Genomic DNA, 23,176 nt, shown 5'->3' with positions numbered 1-23,176 from the left:
ACTTGCTAGTATTTGAAGTGGATTCATCATAATCTTGTAACCATTTTCCTTATCATTGAACATGTAGATGTTTTTGATTCAGCCGCCCTGCCGCCCTCTTAAGATGCTCATAGTTCTTGTCTTTCAATTATGGTAGTTAAGACACTGTATTCAAAGCAAACAGGATGGCTGTAGCAGCTCCTTTCATGAGGATGAGTTCTGACATCCAACTTTCCCTCCTTGACAGATCTTGGAGTCCCTGTGGATAGTTATGAGCCGGAATGTGAGCCTGCTGTTTACCACTGTCACCACGCTCCTGACCATTCTTTTCTACAGTGGCACTGCCCTTCTCAATTTTGTACTCTCTCTGGTATGTGTGTCTAGATAAGTACTTGTCACATTCTCCACTGAAGCATTTTCTTGGTTCTGTTTGCATTTGTGGCTGTCTGTAGTTTCCCAAATGTGATTTTTTAGGAGATACTATCCTTTTTTTTGCAGATAATTTTCCTGACCACACTATTTTATCTGTTAAGTTCCAGTGATGAGTACTACAAACCAGTGAAGTGGGTGATAAGCCTGACACCACTATCTCAGCCAGGTCCATCTTCTAATATTATCGGCCAGTCTGTGGAAGAAGCTATCAGGTAGGGGTAAGATTTATGCTTTTGTTCTCTTCACCAACTGCTTTCCATGAGAAGCCTCTTGTCTGTCTTGAGCTTCCTAGTAATATTCATCACTAAATTAGTGAAAGACTCTGGTAGTCTCAAGATTTTCATCTCATTTTGAGAAGATGCTATAAGTAGTACATATGTTAATAACAAACAAACAAACAAAGCCAGAGTTTGTGATTTCCAAAGATGCCATGGCCTGCTGTCCATCAGCAGCTCATAGTCTAGTTCTTGTTGTCATGCCACTTGCATGGGAGAACCCCCTTCTTCCACCACTTCACTTCCTCAGAACCTTCTTCTGTTTTCAGGAATTCTAGCTTAGATCTGGGAGGGCAGCAGATGGCCTTCATGTTTCGTTCTGTCTCCCACTGCAGCCAGGCTGTGCCCTCTGCAGGGACAGGTTGGATACTGGAAATGCAGTCTTTAGTTCAAGTCAGAAGCTCTGTGTGCATAGTAGGTTCTGTCTAGAAACTTCCCTCATGCCTCTGAGGTCCTTGTATGGCAGGCTTGCTCTTCGAATGAGGTTCTTTTTCAACTTGTACACTCCATAGCTCTTTCAAAGCCACTGGCTTCTAGACCCCATTTCTTTCTTCTCTTCACCATGCCTGGTAAGGAGATGCTTTTTGCAGTATAGATCTCTCTCAACTCATCCCCCACTCCCTTCCTCTTATTACTTATTAATATGATTATATTTTTTACTCAAGTTAAACCCTAATATCATCCATTAGAACTCTTCTTTATAGTAACTCTTCTTTCTAGTTACTAGTAAGTTATTAGTCAGGTGGTCGTAAGCTTTGTTGAATAGTAAATTTTAGGCATTTCTGTTTTCCATATACATTTTTAAAATAGCAATATCTGGCTGGATGTGGTGGTGCTATTCAGCTATTCCCAGCTATTCATGAGGATTGCAAGTTTTAGGCCAGCCTTGGCAACTTAGAACCTATCAAAAAAATAAAATAGAAAGGGCTGGGGATGTGGCTCTGTGGTGCTTGCTGCACCTGCCTAGCATTTGTATTTTTGAGGTCCTGGGTCTAATCACCAGTACCATAAACAAAAACAAAAATATCAATGAATCAACCACAAAGTATTGTTTGTAATTAGCCATCACAGAAATCTTGATTTGACCTGATAATCCTGACTCACTAATCTTAGCTTACTTTTCACATGTAACAGGTAGGGAGAATATATCATTTCTGGAAACTTCCTCAGTTTCTAGGTTTTCTCTTTCAGTCCTGCTAACAAGGCATGGGTAAAATCTTCACCGATACTAGTGAGATTTATATGGTGCCCTGGAGTATCTACATGGGGTCATCCATGTAAAGATTCCAGATGTGGGAGTGTGTTATCCAACAGCAGCTGTCAGAGTGATGCTGTCTTTAAGAATGTATTATTAGCTTTAGTATCCCACCTAAGTCTATGTGAGCCTGGGGCATCGTCCTTACCTTTGGGTAAATAATGGAAATTGCAACAGTAGGGTTTTTGTTTGTTGTTTATCTCAGATATTTTTCTAAATCAAAAAAAGCATATGCAAATACTCTACCAAATGGAGTATTTCTTTCTTTCCAAAAGGAAAAGGATGTTGACCCAGCCATATCAGAGACTGGCAGCAGTCCTCCTGTCCATATGACTTAGCAAGCCATACAGAGGAACATGTACCTTGCCCATAAAGAGCTTTAAGAAAGATGGTATTTCATTTCCTTAAAGTAACCTTCTTTAGCACTGACTCTTCACAAATTTTTTTTTTTTCTGTTTTCAAATCACAATTCTTGAGTTTTCTCTTATTTTCTTAAAGCACATCACTTTCCAGCTGTCCTCTAAAATGTCTGTTATGGAGTCACCCTTTTTTTTTTTTTTTTTCCTTATTTTTATCTTTTGGATACCAAATATTGCTGCCTCCTTTGTTTGGAATTTAATTTTTTAAGTCTTGGCTGCTAATAGATCTGTGGTCATGGTAAGTACAGCTGTAATTTGCACCTATATCCAATTGATCAAAAGTGCGTATCCTGTTATTCCATGATACCGTCTTCCAGGAGAAGCTGGTTGGGGTAGAAGATCATGAATTAAATTTGCAGTATTGTTTAGACCATTTATGTAGACACATGGAGCTGGCAGCTGTATTCGGGCCTTTAGCTCAGGGAGACTTTGAGATTAGGAAGAGTGCTGTAATCTTCAGATATATGAAGAAATGTGTTTTTTTACAAATTAGTTTGGCCTTTTCTTGCTGTACACTAATTATGCACTATGCCAGTAGCCCATGAATGGTTCCCAAGTATATTAAGACAAAAACCATTTCATTTTTTATCATACCATTTTTAATACAGAATAAAAATTCAACAGATTTCAGTACCCGACTGTTGGTACTCAAAACTGATTGATTTTTGTGAGTCTGATAAATCTGTATAGACTAGAAAAAGTGTTAAGACTTGAGCTGTCTTTTGGACCAAAGCTATATCAAGTTATATAAAGATTGTAATTCAAGATGATTTTTTGCAGTCTGTGTACTTTGGGTTATTTCTTTATTAGGTCAAATTCTGTGTAAGTCTTAACAATGGATTCCTCTCAAGAGCCTTTGGGATAACAGTGAGCTATTTCTAAGAACTCTTGTTAGATTTTTTCATTCTGAAGGATTGTGTTCAAGTAGGAATATTTCTTCATTGTGAGAGATTTTTAAGAGGGAAAACATACAAATGATTATGAAAATATTGTTTTTAAAATGCAGCTTGGTCTGTAAATTTTCAGTGATAACAAGTTTCATAAGCAGCAGTCATTAATCATCATCAGTGTTGTAGTTAAGTGGAAGTCATTAAACTTGTTTTATTTGATCCAAAATAAATGAATGTTAGAAAGTGGAATGAAACTGGAGGCTAACTGCATGACCAGACAGTGAAAGTATCTGTTCCTGAAGCTTTGCCTTCTGATTTATGTGTCCCTGTATGATCACTGTCCCATTGAATTTTTGAACCTTAATTATTACTGAATCAGTATTCCCCTAAATTGAACACTTTTGTGGTTAGGTTTTCATTTCATGGATTTTTGAGTTAGTGGCATGCATCCTTTATCCCTAGACCATTTTCCTCCCTTTAGCAGCATGTTGTCTCCTGAATGTACACATCACACCCTTCTTCCCCGATGCTCCCATTCTGCTTGCTCTGGTGGAGATATTGCACATTACTAAGTTGCATGTTGTCACGGCCTCAATGCAATTTAGTGTGTGTGATATTTTCACATGAGTGCATGCACACGGGTATGGCTCTTGCTTGCTGGTATTACAACTTTGAATGCTGGTGGGTGGAAGTCCTACTGGTGAATTAGATGGGAGAATGTGTGTACTGTAAGACTTTGAGTTGGAAAGTGAACATACTTCCACTTTGACACCCCAATTTTGGAGAATTTTTTAAATCAGCATTTCTGTTTTTTACTTTGAGCAAATTAAATAAGCATTGGAAAGAAACTTTCATGCATTTAAGGGTATGAATAGCATTTGTTTAAATTGTATAAGGAAGAGTTTAAAGCTTTAAAAAAGTATTTTCATTTATTTGAGATCTCCTAACATTGAATTAAAGAGGGAGAATTGATTCTGCATATATGAGAAATTTAAATGAGCTGGAGTTCTTAAAAAATAATCAAGACAATAAATATCTGCCTTTTAACCTACTTGACTAAAGATTGGGTCTGAAATACCTGAACCTTTATCTTTTTTTTAGTTTCCAATGAAAGTCACCTAAAAATCTTTGTCTTGTGTGTAATTTCTCACTGTGATGGTTTAAAAATTGCTACATTTATTTTAATGGGCTTGTAATAGAACTAGTTTTGAGATATGAATGTTTACAATTTGTCTTGGTAATTGAAACAACCTGTTGTTATATTTTTAGCATTAGAGTAAGCTTCCATGATCTACAGGCACTATTAAGGACACAAAACATGTATTAGTGGTATAAAAATAATTAATATTGCTACTGCCAGCATCTCCAGATGATTTACTGAATGCCAGTGTTGTGTGCTTCTGCCTGTGACAGACTCAGAACTGTTTTTGTGGGAATGGAAGCTTTCTGTACAAATGGCTCTTTCCTGTACCCCTCAGCCAGTTTTCTGGGCCTGAGTGCACATCAAGACCATTCCACTTACACTGAGAATCCATTGTCAACCAGGTTTCAGTGCTTTGTACTGTGGAGCTGAGTCTCTGGGCCAAATGAGCCACGAATGGGAAAGAGGCATGTAATTTCTCAGGAGAGGTTAGGTGTACAGACAAACCCTGGAGATAATGCAGGTTTAGTTTTAGATCATTGCAATAAAGTGAGTTATATGAATTTTTTTTGGTTTTCCAATGCACATAAAAATTATGTGTACCCAATACTATAGCCTATTAAGTGGGTAATAGCATTCTATCTGAAAAAACTTTTGTAACTTAATTTAAAAATCTTATTGCTGAAAAAGGCTAATAATTATCTGAGCTGTTGGAAAAATGGTTTCATAGACTTACTCAACATAGTTGACACAAATGTTCAATTTGTTAAAAAAAAAATTGCTTTACAATATCTGAAGTACAATGAAGCAAAGTATAATAAAGGGAGCAGGAGGGTACTTTTCCCAATTGGAGTTTTATATGCAGTGTCTCTGAGAGCTCACTGTTTTCCTTTGATAGCTCACCTTCTGCTTGAGGCACACTGTTGCAGTGCTGGGAGAATACTGGTAAGGCTAATACTGATAGCTGTTGGTTGTCCTGGGAAATGAGAATCTAGTAGTAGTCTGTCTGCTTGAGGGTGGGACCAGTGTACAGAAATATTGTAGAGTAGACAGAATGTGATTTTTTGACTCTTCGCTTCCTTGCTGATTCTTCCTTAGACATGTGCTTCTTACGTGGCCACAATGTATGGCCCTGTGTACTTCCAAATGCACAGAGGTTCTTGACTGGTTGTAATTTCTCCCAACCCCAGGACTTGCTTCAGAATCTCATTTCATGAAAAGCAGGTTTTCTGATCCAATTCTTACCTTAGGTGAGGCATTGCTGGATTGGAGCACTATGGCCTGCCTTCCATTAGAGAGGTGCCCTTCCCTGGAATGGTCTACCACAGTGTGGGACAAGGGAATATATGTGTAATAATGGGAGGTCTCTGTGTGAGCAAGTGGCCTTGTTGAAAAGGGGAGCCTCCAGCTCGGTGGCTAATGTCAGTTTTTTCTTCTGTTGCGCCAAATCAGTCCTGCCGAGCTACCAAAAGAGAGGAGAGAAAGAGTTTCCAGAATATTCTGAATTTGATTCTCATCAGTTGCTGATTACTGGAGAGCTTAGATGTGGTTAAAGAACAACTGTCAGTCATCTTTGAAGAATCACTTGTAAAGAAGGGACCCAAAGGGCTGGGGTTGTTGCTCAGTGGTAGAGTGCTTGCCTTGCATATGGAAGGCACTGGGTTTGATCCTCAGCACCACATAAAAATAAAATAAAGGCATTGTGTCCATCTGCAATAAAAAAATATTAAAAAAAAGAGAAGGGACCCATAAGTCAGAACACAGTCAATGCTCTTTCTCCCACCCCCCAAAGAAAGGGTTGAGGGTGGAATAGGATCATATGTTATATAAATATTGGAGTGATGAACCCGATTTAGGTTTTCAGTCTGATTTTACAGTATGTGCTTGATGATATGGTTGTTAGCAGTTGTAAAGGGGGAAAGGGCAATGCTTCATGGCACCATAAATTCACACAGCCACCCAGAGGGAATGCCACAAGTTCTGACTCTACTGGGATTTTTGCAAGAGATTTGACAAAGTGTGTCATAATGTTTTTTGTTGACAGCAGTGCAGGGAAAGTTCTCACTGAATTTGAATATCCAAAAAAGTGTTGATTAATCAGTTGATACCAACGAGTGAATGAAATGAAAGAATTATCTTTCATTGGTATGATTGTAAGAAATATTCTTGCATTGATTAAACTAATAATTTCTGGTAATCCTTTTAAACTATATTATGCACATTGTTATATGCCAGATAAAGTTTTAGTTGACTATGAGAGTAAATTTAATGGGTGTTAGGTGATATCTCTTATTGATTTTATTTTGCATTTCCCCAATGATTTTGCAGTCTCTAACCCAGAGCCTTGCCCGTACTGGCAGGTGCTATGCCACTGAGCTATATCCCGTATTCCCCACAAAAAGTCCATCCTTGTATCTGTGGTTTGAAATGCATGCTTTATTTTATATTAAATGTCCACATACAATTTATTTTACTTTTGGACTTTGTATTCTGTTTTATCTTATGGTTTGTCTATTCATTGGTGAGTACAACAGGTCATTAATTATAGGCACATAAAAAGGATATTTTTTTTGAGTATGTGCATGATTCTGATTATCAAACTAGGGCCTCGCATGTGGTAGGCAAGCATTCTATCTACCACTGAGCTATAGCCCCAGCATCCAGTCTCTGAATTTTAGGTTCCAGAGAACCCAGAGATGAGTATTATAGGTTATTGCTTTTATAGCTTCATCTGTATGCTACTGTTCAGCTAAACAAAACTTGCTGGCATGCTACTTGCATTGTATTAGTTTCCCATTGCTGCTATAACAAGTTGGCAAAAACTTAATGGCTTTAATAACATACTTTTAATTTTTTTAGTTGGGAGGTTAGAAGTCCTAAAAATCAGGAGGGTTGTGCTTTTTCTGTAGGATGTAGGGGAGAATTTGTTTTGTCTTTTCTAGTTTCTAGAGGCTGCCTTCATACCTTGAATATGGCTCCTCCCTCCAGCTTCAAGGCCAGCAGCGTGGGATTTCCGATCTCCCTGTCTGAGCTCTACTTCTGTCCTAATGTCTCCTTCCCTGACTCTCACTCAGTGCCTCCCTCTTCATGTTAATTTTTTTTTTTTTTTTGGGTACCAGGGGTTGAACCCAGGGCCACTCAACCACTAAGCCACATCCCTCGTCCTTTTTAAAAAATTTTTAGAGACATGGTCTCACTGAGTTGCTTAGAGCCTTGCTAAGTTGCTGAGGCTCACTTTGAACTCATGATTTTCCTGCTTCAGCAGACTCCCGAGCTGCTGGGATTACAGGCATACGCCATCACTCCTGGAATTTTTTTTTTTAATTGAGATAAAATCCATATTAAACTCAATATTTTAACTACTTTAAAGTATATATGTAATTCAAAGGTTTGTAGTTCATTCACAGTTTGTACAACCAGTACCACTAATTCTACACGGCCTTACTCACTATATAAGGACTTTTTAAAAAACATTTTTCTTTTTTTAAAACATAATGTACAGTTGATAAAAATATATATTTTCTGTGTATAATTAAATGTTTTGATATAGTGCATAAATTGTGAAATGATTAAATCAAGCTAATATATCAGTCATCTCATATATTTGTTAGTTTTGTTGTGAGAACACTTAAGATCTACTCTTTTAGCAAATTTCATGCGTACATTATTATTAAGAATAGCCACCATGCTGTACAGTAAATCGTCTGGACTTCCTCATCCTGTACCTACATATTTGACCTTTTGACCAACTCTCTAACCCCCTACTCACAGTCTCTGGCAACCACCTTTCTGCTTTCTGCTTCTTTGGGTTCAGTTCTTATATTCCACATGAGTGAGATCATGTGGCATTTGGCTTTCTGTGCCTCGCTTATTTCACTTAGCAAAATGTCTTTCAGCTTTGTCCATGTTGTTGAAAATGATAGAATTTTCTTCCTTTTTGATACTAAATAATGTGGCCTTGAACGTGTGTCTTCACATTTTTTTATCCACTCGTCTGTTGATGGACACCTAGGTTGGTTGTGTATCTTGGTTGTTGTGAATGGTGCTGCATTAGGAGCATAGGGCTGGGCGTGAGGCTCAGTGGTAAAGCATGTATGAGCCCTTGGGTGTGATCTCCAGCACTGCAAACAAAACCAGAAATCATGGAAGTAAGATACCTCTTCCACATACTCATTTCAGTTCATTTGGATATATACCCAGAGGTGGGATTGCTAGTTTTTTGAGAAAACTCTATAAATGCCATTATTTTCCATTTGACTCTACTAATTTACATTTCCCCCAACAGTTCCTTTGCCTACATACTCACCAATTTTGCCTTTTTTTTTTTTGATGGTGCTGGGGATTGAACCCAGGGCCGTGTGCATGCAAGGCAAGCGTGCTACCAACTGAGCTATATCATCAGTCCCCCTTTGTCGTCCATTTTTAAATTGAGTTATTTTATCCTACTGACTTATTTGGATATAAACCTGTATCAGATACATGATTTGCAAATATTTTTTCCTAGATTGAGATTGTCTTTTCATTCTGTGGATATTTACCTTTGCAGAAGCTTTTTAGTTAGATGAAATGCCATTTTGACTATTTTTGCAGTCTGTGTTTTGGGGGTGGGGGTCATATGTTAAAAACTCATAGCTTACACCAAGGTCAGGGAGTTTTTCTCTCTATTTTCTTCTCGTAATTTTACAGTTTCATGTCTTCAGATTAAGTCTTAAATCTATTTTGAGTTGATTTTTATATATGATATGAAAATAAAGCTCCATGTCATTCTTTAGGATTTTAGTAATTATATTGGTATAACTAGATAATTCAAGATAATCTATCTCAAGATTCTTAATCACATATTTCAAGTTCCTTCTGTCTTGTGAGGTGACAGTATCACAGGTTCTGGGGAGAAGATGTAGATATTATTGTGGGGCCATTGTTCATCTTACCACATGTGTACTTAAAAGTAAATGTTAATTTCTCTTGAACTTCCCTTTTCCAATATGCAAGGCTCTGGGAGTTCAGACTTCTAGAGTTTTCATCAGAATCCCTTGGGTGTTGGTCAAGTATACACATCTTTCAAATTCTGATCAGAATACATCAGTAATAGCTTCTGTCTGGTGAGCACCTGCTATGCACGGGGTCAGTTACTAGAGGCTTTAGGTGCACTGCTTTTTAGCTTTTCATGAGCTAAATTGCTTTTTCTGCCAGTATCAACTCTCATAAAGCTGTTCAGTATGAATTTTGATATCACATGTTGAGGAGATACCTTGTGGTGCAAGTGTTGATTTCTGGGATGATGTCCATGGACTACAGATTTTTTCTGAATTGGGAGATCAGAATAATTGTTAGTGCTTCTTTTATAAAGGTAAATAAATAGACATTGTGTAACCCAGTGTCTACTCCTAGATATTTGTCAAAGAAAAATGTTGACAGTGTATGTTTACACAAAGATATATACTTTAATATTCATAGCAGCTTTATTCATGATAGCTTTAAAACTGGAAACTGACCAAAACTGCTCATCAGCTGGTAAGTGGATAAACAAATTTTGGTTTATCTATATAATGGAAGTACACTACCCAGGAGTCAAATGACGGACTACTATTCCATTCAATGTAGATGAAGCCCAAAAGCATTAGGTGAAAGAAACCAAACACCAAAAGCCACATAATATCAATCAATGTAATGTACTGCTGAATTACACACTTAAAATGATTAAGATGACAAATGTTATTCCTATTTTACCACTTTTTTAAAAAAATGCTATATAATGTATGATTCTGTTTATATGAAATTCTAGAAAAGGTAAAATTTATAATGAAAGAAAGCTTATCTAATGGCTGTTAGAGGTCGGGCTGGGACTGACTACAAAGCACATGAGGAAACTTTTTGGGGTGATGGAAACATTCTAAATATAGTGTTGTGTAACTTAAGTCAAAACTTAATTGCACACTTAAAGTTGGTGAGTTTATTATTTGTAAATTATCGTTCACTAAAGCACAAAAAGAGAAGAAAACATGGTTAGGAATTTGAGGGTGTTGAAAATTCAATCTTCTAGGATTTTACTTTGCTATTTTCTAAAGGTTGTGCATAAGATCCTAAGTAATGCAGTAAAGGGGAATATATTGTTTTTTCATCCCTCATCAGGTTGCATGAATATGTTTAGTAGCTACAAACAATATATAGTGCATTTAGGATCTACAGAATTATTTAAAAGTTGTCTTAACAAGAATATCATAGTCAGCATTCCCAGATGTAGAAGAAAGGAGACAGTGTGTTATTTCCTACTTGTGGTTCCTTTTGGAATGAGCTTTGCTTGCTTGCTACCAGAGGGGTGATTCATTTGCAATATTGTTTTTAAAAAAATTTTTTTAGTTATAGGTGGACACAATGCCTTTATTTTAATTTACTTATTTTTCTGTGGTTTATTGAGCCCAGTGCCTCACCCATGCTAGGTGAGCACTCTACCACTGAGCCACAACTCCAGCCCTCATTCGTAATATTTTGTTGTAACTTGGTGTCAACTTATATTTGTCTTAGACATTTCTACATATATAAGGTAAGATCACATCAGTATCTTTTCACCTTGATGTTTCTCTAATTCTAGGCAAATTCCATTTTTTCTCTGTCTCTCAACATTGTTATTCCCTCCCTCTCAATAGCTTCCTTCTTTTGTGCTCTCTGGGATTTTGCTCCCATTACAGAAATGCTTTCATTCCCTCTGGCTGGTATGTCTTTGTCCTTAGGTCCCTTATGAGAGCACAGCCAATTGCTTGGTTTCCTCTACACTTGCCCCTCAGGAATATCTTGTCCTCTCCTATAATAATCTACTCTGAAGCACCTCAGATCTCTTGTTCTAAGCTCTCATTAAACCTTACCTCTCATTTCAGCTTCCTTCAGGATGTTTCCACAGGCCACTTTGTTTTGTGGTTCTAGAGACTGAACACAGAGGCACTTTACCACTGAACCAATACCTGGCCTGTTTTTATTTTGAGATAAGTTCTCGCTAAGTTGCTGAGCCTGGCCTTGAACTTGTGATTCTGCTGTCTCAGCCTTTCTAGTTGCTGGGATTATAGGTGTTTGTGACCTGGCTTCCATTTCCTGACTTACCATTGCCCAAACTAAACTTAATCCCTTTTCTTCTATTCCTCTTCCATTCTGTCCTTCTCCACATCTTTGAGACACTACCACTCTTCTCCTTAGGGTTAAGGTCTGAAGCTCTGCCATTTTCTCTTTCCTCTGACTCCTCTATTCAGTTACTTTTCAGATTGTATTTCCTGCAGAGTCTCTCCCCTTTTTTGGTCTTTTTGATGCCGCTTTAGTCTGGATCCTTGTTGTCAGGGGTCTCATGACATCTTTAAGATATTCTCAAGTGAAAGCTTTTGGTAAGGATGACAGGTTTTTACACTTGGGGAGCCACTGTGTTATAAAATCCATGCCTCAGAGCCCTGTTAGGTGGCTGAATCACCAGATTTCAGAGCCTGACTTCCTCGGAGAATACACCTTGTGTTTCCCTTTGCAGAACAGTTTCCTTGTGTGTACAGTTTCCCCTTTGCTGCCGTATCCTCTGCTTTTTCAGTTACAGCTTTCTCACCTCATGAATACACCCAGTGCTCCCTTGTTCCCCGCAAAGCCCAGGCTTTTATAGTTTGTGATATTCTTGAGATTATTTCAGGTTTCTGCTTTTGTGCTATCTCTAGTCAGGTTTTCCTTCTCTTTAAACAGTCTTGTGTTACTAATCTTCCAACCAAAAAGCAAAAAGAAAGTGCCTGATACTCTCTTTTCATCAGAGAGAAATTTAAAGAACAGCTTTATAAACAGAAATTCATGTGCTAAATTCCTATATTAATCACTAAATATGTGTGTGTGTTAGCTTCCTTGTGTTTTGCTCTCTGATTTTTATTTGGGGCTAATTTTGTTGTTGTTCATTCCCCCCCAAACCCCCATGACCTGCCTTTTTTGATAACCCTTATAGCAGAAGTTACTTTGTAGACTTGGTTGCTCAGTTAAAGAACTATGGGGAAATTTTGTTAACAAGAAAAGAAAGATTGATGAAGGTTGGGATTGTATCCAGGGTCTAGAGCATGCTAAGCATGTGTTCACTGAAATACATGCCCAGCCTCATTTGCTTCTTTTCTTCCTTTCTTTTTTTTTTTTACCAGTGATTGAACCCAGGGTTATTTAATCATCTGAGCCACATTCCCAACCCTTTTTTATTTTTAATGAACTTGCAATCGCCCTGTCTCAGCCTCCCAAGTTGCTGGGATTCATAGGTGTGGGACACCATGCCTGGCTCATTTGCTTTTTCTGAAGAGAAGGGCTGGCCATAGATGGGTTTCTAACCTTGGACTCATGTGATTCACACTTAGGAAATATAGTCATTGCAAATGAGTTATCTGCTTCAGAAGTGTAAAGTTGATGAATTAGTTCAGTGGGTAGGGTATTTTAGTGTTCTGTTGATCTTTTCATCAGAGAGATTTAAAGAACAGCTGTATAAACATGTTTGGATTTTAAAATATAAAGTCTTTATATTTCTTTGCAATAAAATGAAACAACATTCTCAGGTTAGTATAAAAATTGAAACTTTGACCAGATTTGGAATGAAGTGACCAGAAGCCTAGAAGTATTGGTTTTTCAGAACCACTGCATGATGCTGTATTTATTTACTTTTTCTTTTTATCTTTGGACATTCTAGAGGGGTATTTGATGCTTCCCTCAAAATGGCTGGCTTTTATGGATTGTATACCTGGCTGACTCATACTATATTTGGCATCAATATTGTCTTCATACCATCAGGTAACAACCATATCATCACTTCCACTGCCCTCTATTTAAGAAAAGTTAGACTATTTGACATATGTTAGGAAATGTCATTTTCTTTAAGTTTAGAATAAATTTTATAATTTGAGACCTAATCTAATCCAGATTAAGAGCAGAAATATGGCTTGTATTATCCTTTTTTTGTTACTATTTTCCCAGTGGCTAGAACCACACCCAGCACGTTTCAGCACTTAACACACACCTAGCATGTAACTGGTGCTCAGTATATCAACTGACCTAAAATAGCTTTGTCCTGCCCCAGGGAGAGGATGACTGCATCTGGGAGCACATAGGCTGAATCTAAACCTGTCATGATCTGTTCTGGTAATGTCCTCATTCCATAAGTACCAGGTGGTTTAATGACCTTCTTGTGCTTTTTTTCCTTTATGTAATCTCTGTTCCTGTCCTTTGGCTTTTTCTTCCTTTATTTCTGTTACTCCCTGTTTTCCTAAATATCTCTGCATTCCACATTACCTCTATCTTCATCGCTTCTACTTTTCACTCTCCCCTCTTTCTTTACCTTCTTTCCTTCTTGGTGTCCACAAACCCACACTGTGATGTACAAGCACTCTGAGAGCATGTGGGGGTTCTTATTCCATAATCACCCTGAGAGGCAGTCAGAGTGGTGATGTTCATGTTGTCTAGATAAGAAACCAAGGTTTCCTAAGGTCACACATGTGTTTAATGGTTCCAGAGAGAGACAGACCGACTGACCGACCCCTGAGCCACATCCCCAGGCCTGTTTTGTATGTTATTTAGAGACAGGAACCATTCCTCCTTTAGAGCAGTGCCATTCCTCATTGATTTGCTTAGTGCCTTACTTTTGCTGAGGCTGGCTTTGAACTCAAGATCCTCCTGCCTCAGCCTCCGGAGCTACTGGGATTATAGGCATGTGCTGCTATGCCTGACTACATTTCATTTTTATTTGAAGCAAAGTAAAGAATATACATTTATATCTGGGTTTTAGAAACTGATTTCTTTTTCCTCTTCTCTCTTTCTGAGCAGGGGATGGAACTCAGGGCCTTGTACCTTCAGTCCAGTATTCTACCACTGAGCCACACCCCAGGCCTAAAGACTAATATTTAATTAGCTTTTGCACTCAATAAGAATGTTGATAAATGTGCTACCCTTTTATAGGACTGTTTTTTAATTACCCATTCAGAGTAACACCTGCAGAACACTAAGATTTTATCACTGACGAACAGATTTACAAAGTAGACACACACATTATAAAGATTTTTAATGATAAATTTTAAGGTATTAGACTCTTATTTAACTGAAAAATTCAGTTAAATAGGGCTTATCAGTCTCTTAAAATTAGAGTTTGTGAGTTTTGGTGGATATTTTTAAGTAGGAAGAGATTAGTTTTTGCTGCATTGTGATTATTTTGTGAGAACCTTGAGTATCTTTTCTTTTTTTGTGTTTTATTAGCCTTAGCAGCAATCCTTGGAGCAGTGCCATTCCTTGGGACATACTGGGCAGCAATACCCGCGGTTCTAGACTTGTGGCTGACACAAGGCTTAGGATGCAAGGCCATTTTGTTGTTGGTTTTTCATCTCTTGCCAACATACTTTGTAGATACTGCAATTTATTCTGATATTTCAGGGTGAGTAGTCGGAAATTACTGGTGAATGATCGAGCAGTATGTATTGTTTTTGAAGCAGTTTTGTATTTTGAGGGGAATGGGGTTTGGGGAAAGAGCTGATAAAAGGAATTTTCAGTAAAGTAGTCTTTTAAATTTTAATTTAAAATAACATTGTTTATAAGGTATGTTATTTTATATATTTTATATTTTGTAAGGTATATTTTATCTCAAAAACAAAGACATAAAGGATATGGCTCAATGTTCGAGCACCCTTGGGTTCAGTCCCCAGTACCACACATACACACACAGAAGACAGTATGATTCAGTGAGGAATACAGGTTAAATTTAAGACAGAATCAAAACCTTGGTCATATAAGAAGTATCTTTTCATTTTGTTTTTTTTGTTGTTGTTGTTTGGTACTGGGTTTGAATCCAGGGGTGCCTGCCACTGAACTATCTCTCCAATCCTTTTTATTTTTTATTTTGAGACAGGGTCTCAGTAAGTTGCTTATTAGGGCCTCACTAAATTGCTAAGACAGGCATCAAACTTTCAGTCCTCCTTTTCTGAATTGCTGGGATTGCAGGTGTGTGGCTTCTGTGCCAGCCATTTTTTTGGTTTTGATAGCTTTTTAAGAATTACATTGAGTAAATCAAGCCAATTGTCATTTAGTCATATATTCAGATTCACATTGCTTATTAGAATTTAGGTTGTGACCAAAAGTTTATGGCCTACTCAAGCTGTCTAGTACACTGAATTTTTAAATAAAATAAAAGGTAAGAGTAGACAGGGTCAGTGTTTCCAGAAGTAGTACTCTTCAGTGAAATTATGTAGAGAGTAATTGTATACTACCTTGTTTTCTCTTTTTAGTTAGTTAGAGTAGAAAAAACTTATGTATAAGAACTCTGAAGTCCCAAAGTTCCAGAGCAAAAAGAGACAAGCAACTCTATAAGCCAGCCTTAGGGAACTGGTATGCCTAAAGCTTGAGAGAGAAAATTAAAGGAGAACATCAGGGTGTGGGTAACTAGTTTAATAGATGAGTTTTGAACACTAGGAATAAGTGTTTTCATTTATTTAAACTTTGCTGTATATTTTATATTAAGGTAAAGAGTTCTAAGTCAGCATTAATCTGCAGGGACCCACCTGCACTGGGTATAGAATATCTGTTAACAGTGCTATTTCAGTTGTAAATAGGCAGATGTCACACACTGGTGCATGGGCAAGTAAAGTCTTGTATCTTGATTTTCTTACCATCAGTGATCAGTTATCTTCATGGAGGAATTTAAAGAAAGCCTGCAATAGATTAAAAAGCCCAGTGTACTGAAGAATGGACATTGTGTTAGAAAGATTTTTTAGAGTTGTGTGAGGTTTGTTTGTTCATTCACAAGCTAATCCCTGTGCTCTTTTTTCCAGAGGTGGCCATCCTTACCTGACAGGCTTGGCAGTAGCTGGTGGTGCTTACTACCTTGGCCTGGAAGGGGCAATCATTGGGCCCATACTTCTCTGCATCCTTGTGGTTGCTTCCAATATCTATAGTGCCATGCTAGTGAGTCCCACGAATTCAGTACCCACACCAAACCAGACCCCATGGCCTACTCAGACTCAGCGGTGAGTTCATGCAGAATGATCATAAACCACATGTGAACATTGAACTGTCTTGTCTCTGTATTTGGTAAATAAATCATCCAGACTTGTCAGGATAAAGGTGTTTGAATACTAATGCTGTGAAGAAGACTCTAAAGAAACAAATTGTTTTCAGATTGGGTTTCTTATGGCAGGAAAAATTTTAAACTATATTAGATCAAAATTGTTAATGTCATAAAAGACCAAAAATAAGTAAATTTAAGAGAGATTGTAGGGGGAGACTCAAGAAATTGGACAACCAAATGCAGCACATGAATCCATGGTAGGTTTCTGGATTGGGGATGAGCAGAACTTATAAAGAACATTTATGGAACAATAGGGAAGATTAACCAAGGACTGTATTTTCCATAATATATAGTCACTGTTAAATTTCTTGGATTTGATGGTTTCTTTTGGCTGTATAGGGGAATGTCCTTTAGGGATAACATGCCATGATTTTTAAAAACTTATTTTCAGCCAAAACAGAGGGGGGGGGAGGGGAAGGAGGGAGGGAGGGAGGAAGAAAGAAAGAGAAAGGACTGTAATAAAACACTGGTGAATCTAGATGAAGTCTTATGGATTCCTGGTCCTCCCCCCCCCCAACCCAAGTTTTCTTTGTTGTATTATAGTTTGTTGTTGAATATTTCTACATACACAGTACAGGTATTAAAATAATAATTGTTCTCATCTGTTATCACCAGAGTTTCATAAAGTAAATTATAATGTTTAAAATATTTCCCAATTATCTCATAATTTTGTTATAATATTTTATTTAGGCATATCTTATGGTGATATACAAGTCCTCAATATATTAAGACTTATGCTAATGATCTTTGTTATATATTTATATTCACGTAACTACCACCCATATCATGATACAGAACGTTCCCATTATTCTGGAGTTCTTCCATATGCTTCTTCAGTTTGGCCCCTCTGCCTGCTAATATTCTGAGTCACTTTAGTTCTGTGTTTGAACGTCATCAATGTGTAAACTCTTAAGGGAGACCTCTTTTGATGTACATTCTGTCTCTGGGATTTACCCTTCTTGTTGCACTTTTTTCCCCATTGTTCATTTTTTCCCACTGTTATCTAGGATTCGAGTATATGAATATACTACAGTCTCATTTATTCAGTGTAGTATTGACAGACATTTGGTAATTTCCATTAATGGCTGTTATAAATCAAGATGCTATGACAAAGTGGAACATCTGGGTATACATCTGGTTTAATGTTAATAGACTCTTGCAAAACAATTTTCTATGTGGAATACCAGAATTTACATTCATAACAACAAAAGTAAGAGGGACAGTGTAAGAATAGATTGTAACTTTCCAGAGTCTTTATTGCATCATTCTTATTATCCTCAACTGGAAAACACAGTTTCTCTGCCTTGGGTTATTCTAGTGTAATTGAGGAGTCATTGACAAGTTGCTTCTGACCATGTACTTAATAACCATTTTATATTATCATATACAATTCTTGTATATAATTCTTGTATATATACTTCTTCTAAGTGTTAAAGAGACATAGTCTTTTTTTTTTTAATTTTATTTTTTGATACTGGGGATTGAGTCCTAGGGTGCTCTGCCATTGAGCTACACCCCAGCCCTTTTTATTTTTTATTTTGAGACAGATTCTTGCTAAGTTGCTGAGGCTGCCTTGAACTTGCAATCCTCCTGCCTCAGCCTCCCAAGTCATTGGGATTACAGATGTATACCACCATACTTGGCAAGACATGATCCTTTTAACTCAGAATAAGTGAAGTAGTTTCTGAGTTAGAGTTGGTTGGTCAGAGGTCCATTTGAGCTAATGCAGTACTCTCACAGGGTGACAAGGAAAAATTGGCTTCCTCAGCAAGAATAGATAGAGGGGGACCTACGAGGTTTTGACAAAGACCTTACCACTTGGGATGTGATGACACTAGGATATCTTTTTCTGCCTTTACCTCTGAGAACAAAGGCTTTCTTGGGAACCAGAGATGCCAACAGAATGTAAATTGAAAGTAACAGAGAGCCCTTGCTAAGTTGATACCTGTTCTTTGGGCTTACTAAACAAGTATAAAAAAGCAACATTCATTGGTGTTTTGTTGTTACATTTGAAAAAGCTTGTTAATGATTCTAAGTTAGTACAGCAATAATTTTTAGCTGAAGCAGAAGAAACTAATATGAAGAGTTCAAAAAGCAAAAGACCTGTTCCCTACTTCCTCTTCTGAAAGTAAGCAGCTGGCATGGGGGTTTGACGAAGGCAGTGTGAGGACCACATAGCCTTCATTGTTTTTTTTTTTTTTTTTTTTCCCTTCAAAGTTAATAGGAAGTTTAAATGACTTCTTAAATAGTAACAAGCATAACTTTTCTAACATTGGAACTTACTGTGTGCTAAGTTTTGTGATAAAAATTTTACACATATTGTCTTATTTTTCTTAGTCTATGCAGTATTTTTGTATGCCATGTTTGTAGATGAGGAAATCAGGTTTAGAGGAGGGTATCTTCCCTGCATTCACACCCCTAGGAAGCCCACAGGCTGGTGTGTTTCAGCTCCTGCTGTTTTTCTGCCTTTCCTTCCCTAAACACTTTGGGGTACCAAGAGAAATGCAGAATTCTCCTGTTTACTAACTCAGTAACTGTCCCCTCACTTTCCTGTGCCATGTTTGGTTGTCCTTATTACTTCCTGTGTCCTCATTCACTGTCTTTACTCCATTCTGCCAGTATTAACCTCAAGTTTGCCCTGTGCCTTGTCCCCCAGTGCCACCACTGTTCTGAGCTGGTGCTTCTTATGGATCTGTTGCAGCCTTGTTGGTCTCCTAGCTCATCTCTCAGTGACCATTCTAACTGTTCTTTAGTTTGTTTTTCATACTATGGCTAATGTGGTCTTTTCAAAATGCGAGCATGTGTAATCACAAAATTGTCTTACCAAAAATGGCCTCAGTGGTTTTAGGAGAAAGATAACATGCTTGATGTGGTTCTCAGAGCTGCCCTGTGTGAGCTGGCCCAGGCCTGCCTCACTTTTGAAAGTCTAATTAATAGACTCATGAAACCAAAAACAGATCAGATAAAAAAAGATTTTTGCAATGTGACCTTAAGCCTGATTAAAAAAAAAAAAGGATGAGATATAATAAAGCCCAACTTTAGAACTTCATTCCAAGTATTTGGAAGGCAAGGGATATGAATAACTGTGATGCTCTGTCACAAGGGTTGTACCCTTGGCTGTGCAGAAACAACTAAGTTAAGTTAGTCTGTTAAAGCTTTTTATTTTTATATGTTTAAATTTTACTCTGCATTTCTGGGAGACTGGGAGTCAACAAATCTTATTAAATCAGAAAAGATTTAAACATTTCCGTGGGAGAGGAATTTATAGAAGTCTCATTGAAACTTAAAAGGAAACAATTCTTGAAATGTTTTCAAAGAGCAAGAGATGGTAAGTGAGAAATTACAGGGCAAAATCCCTGTTGCTCTTAGAGGAGGTATAAAATGTTAACATTCCTCTGCTCAAATCCCTAGCCACATATGGTCCTGTTCTGGACTGCTCGTTTTCAGATGAGGAATCATACAACTGTGATTCTTAGGAGCACAATAATCCTTATGGTTTGGAAAAGAAGAATGCTGTATGTAGAGGGTTTAGGTAGGACATTATAGTGCGAGTTATTGAACTCAGGCCTCTTGCGTGCTAGGCAAGCTGTTTACCTCTGAGCACATCTCCAGCCCAATGTTTTTAGAAATAGCATCAATGCAGTGCTTATCCCTTTGTTTCTTCCTAGTCCGGAGAGTTACAGTTTTTTAGGCCTTGCCGATTAAAGCAATACCTCTTGGATAGGCCAGAAACAAGTAGGTTATGGATTTTGTCTTCCTGTATAATTTGAGGTTTGCTCAAGATCAGTGTTACCTCAGTTGGATTTTATATGCCCCCCCACATCAACATGAAACCCTATACACCAGAGATTACATTGAGCTGGAAAATGTTTAGTATCTATTTTCTAAGCTTGTTTCATTTTTTTTTTTTTTCCTTTTGAATGCTTCTCCAGGCTTTCTTGGCCTGGAGGCAGCTCTGAATAGTAGGTATGAATTTCAAGGTTACAGCTAAGCCTTCTTGTCAACAGAAAGCAGTCACTAGGATAACCACAGTCTTAATCTTATTTCATGCATCTTTGCCCAGAGGCAGAAATTTTCATTCATAATTTAGAGGAAATGAGTACTTACGACTTAAGCTTCCAGATATCTTAGAATTTTTAAAAGATGTAGAAGGATGACTTAAGAAACTTATTGGGTATTGGAAAATGCTTTATTGGCCAGCTTTGGGTTATTGATTGTAAAAAATTTTCCAGGGCTTCACAGCATTGAGTGCTACCTGAAATTCCTATTGTCAGAAAGAGCTTGCTGTCAAATTTGCATGTATAGAAGTGTAAAAACACAAATTTGGATGCAACTCTGAAAATTAGACAAATAGGAATCTAGAGCAATGGGGGTGGGGGGTGGGGGTGACTTTTCCCTTAGACGTCTGGCCATGTCTGGAGACATTGTCAGAACTCTGGATAGAGGCTAGCAGTGCTGCCTTTCAAACATCCTGTATGGCTCAAAGATATCAACAGTGTCACTATTAAAAAATGATAGGTAGATAGATAGAAGGAATGCATATAATATTCATGTATGTGTAAATCTTTATTTTTGGACATTCTTTTGAGAACATGAAAATATTTAAGGAAACAACATTCATTCCAATTCTTAGACCTGTCAGCATACTTTTTTAACATGGTGAGTTTAGTTATGCCATAAAAGCCCTTTCAAAGCTCAGGAGGCATAGCCAGGAAGCTTACCTGTTTCTTGAGGCTGTTCTTTTAAGAAGAGCTGTGCCACTGAGAGTCATGCTTCAGAGGCTTAGGTCACTGTCCTTGAAAGAGCCTTGGGCAAACTCAGCATCCTTGAATGTGCTTTCTCTTCTGAGACATTATACTTGTGTTCCTCTTGACCTTGAAGTACTTTCTACTTTGTGTTAAAGTTTAGTCTTCTGTTTATCTCTGGCTTGCCTGTCTAACCCTGTTTGTTGGACTGAAAATCAAGAAGACAAAAGGAGTCAGGGAGGTAGCATGATTGCAGAATTGTATTTGAAGTTCAGATAATTTGCTTTGTAATTTTTTTTAGTTGTAGTTGGACACCATACCTTTATTTTATTTATTTACTTTTATGTGGTACTGAGGATACTGAGGATAGAACCCAGGGCCTCGCACATGCTAGGCAAGCGCTCTACCGCTGAGCCACAACCCCAGGCCCTGCTCTGTAAGTTTTTAGGTGATTGTATCTAATGAAAAATGTTTGCCATCTCTTATTTCTGCAGTTGTGAGTCGTTCCCTGAAGGTGGAATGCTTAACCTTGTCTTCTACTTCAGTCTTATTTTCAATGAAAATGTTGAGCAGTTTGTTTTTAATAATCAATACTTGGTTATTGGTATGAAAATAATATTAGCTTTATTTGACTGTTAGGGAAAAAAATCTAAAAATGAACAACATGCTATAGTGATGTGGCCACAAACCAATATAATTAGAAGACATTAAAATTCTTTTGAAAAATGTAGGCATTTTAAGGTTATTCTTTTTTACACTCCTAATTGGTGGTATTGTTAATAAAGGAGCAAAGAAATTTTATGTAAAATGATGGGAATAAACTGTCCTTCATGACTATATCACTTAAGAGATTTGCTTGTATGTAACCTCAAAACTAACCCACTATCAGTGGAACGCAAAGTACCAGTGACTTCAGCTAAAATACTCATATCTTGCTGGGGCAAAATGTCCAGAGGGGCAGTCCAGGGCCAGTATGACTATTTTGTAAACATCTGAGCCCAGCTTCTCTCCATTCTGAAGTGCTACCAGCTGTGATTTGAAGCTCTTGTCTAGATGGATGCTGGAACTCATGTTCTTTTATAAACCTTGGCCTGGCCATTAGGCTGCCAATACAGATAGAAACCTGACTGGGTGACATTTACAGCTTAGACATGTAAATTTTGTATTAAAGGCAAGTTAGCAGTGCTGGTGCAGTGATGGCACATGCCTATAGTACCAGTGACTTGGGAGGCTGAGGCAGGAGGATGGAGAGTTCAAAGCCAGCGTCAGCAATGGCGAGGCACTAAGCAACTCACTGAGACCCTGTCTGTAAATAAAGTCTAGTGCCCCTGAGCTCAATCCCCGATGCCCCCCCCCCCCCAAAAAAAAAAAAAAAAAAAAGGTCTGGGTTATAGCTCAGTGGTAGCTTGAACCCCTGGGTTCAAGCTCCAGTAACAACAACAACAAAAGTCAGCTAACGCTGTCTTGAGGAAGGCTGATGTATACAGAAGACCACCTCCGTCCTGACCAGATATTACCTGCCAGTTAGCAGCATTCACTTAACACATCTGATGTGGGTCAGAAGCTATACAAATCATTTGATTAAAAGGATTGCCCCATTCCTGAACCTCATCCTTCAGAGCTTGGATTCTGCTGGATCACTTTACTGTTTTCTAACAAAACTTATCCATTTAGTGTTTTAATCTTTTTTTCTTTTCAGTGTTATCATATTCTCTTTCCAGCAAGTAAAAAGGTCAAGGAGTTGAGGGAGATTGTTATTCTCTTATAAGAAATTGGTGTAACACCCCAAGTGGCATAACACTTCGACTTACATCCCATGAGTCAAAACTTGGTCAGGTGGTCAGTCGTGTGTAGTCTCGGAAATCTGGGGGAATAGTCTTTTGAATAGGAGATAACAGACTCATCAAGAAACTGGATTCTTGTTAGTAAAGAATGAGGGACAA

At 37.8% G+C, this 23,176-nt stretch overlaps 1 protein-coding gene across 2 annotated transcripts in view; it reads left to right on the top strand.

The window, feature by feature from the left end:
• Nucleotides 1-23,176, top strand: part of Tmem245 (transmembrane protein 245) — an 82,910-nt gene that overhangs the window by 54,427 nt on the left and 5,307 nt on the right. For both annotated transcript variants that reach the window (XM_034636752.2, XM_027943008.2), the window contains 5 exons: nucleotides 227-349; nucleotides 478-623; nucleotides 13,072-13,172; nucleotides 14,628-14,802; nucleotides 16,193-16,387. In XM_034636752.2, coding sequence (XP_034492643.2) covers nucleotides 227-349; nucleotides 478-623; nucleotides 13,072-13,172; nucleotides 14,628-14,802; nucleotides 16,193-16,387 — 740 coding nt within the window. The remainder of the gene's footprint in view (nucleotides 1-226; nucleotides 350-477; nucleotides 624-13,071; nucleotides 13,173-14,627; nucleotides 14,803-16,192; nucleotides 16,388-23,176) is intronic.

This window comes from Marmota flaviventris, chromosome 13, assembly GCF_047511675.1.
Source record: "Marmota flaviventris isolate mMarFla1 chromosome 13, mMarFla1.hap1, whole genome shotgun sequence".
NCBI lineage: Eukaryota > Metazoa > Chordata > Mammalia > Rodentia > Sciuridae > Marmota > Marmota flaviventris.
This window is presented reverse-complemented; position numbering and strand designations above follow the sequence as displayed.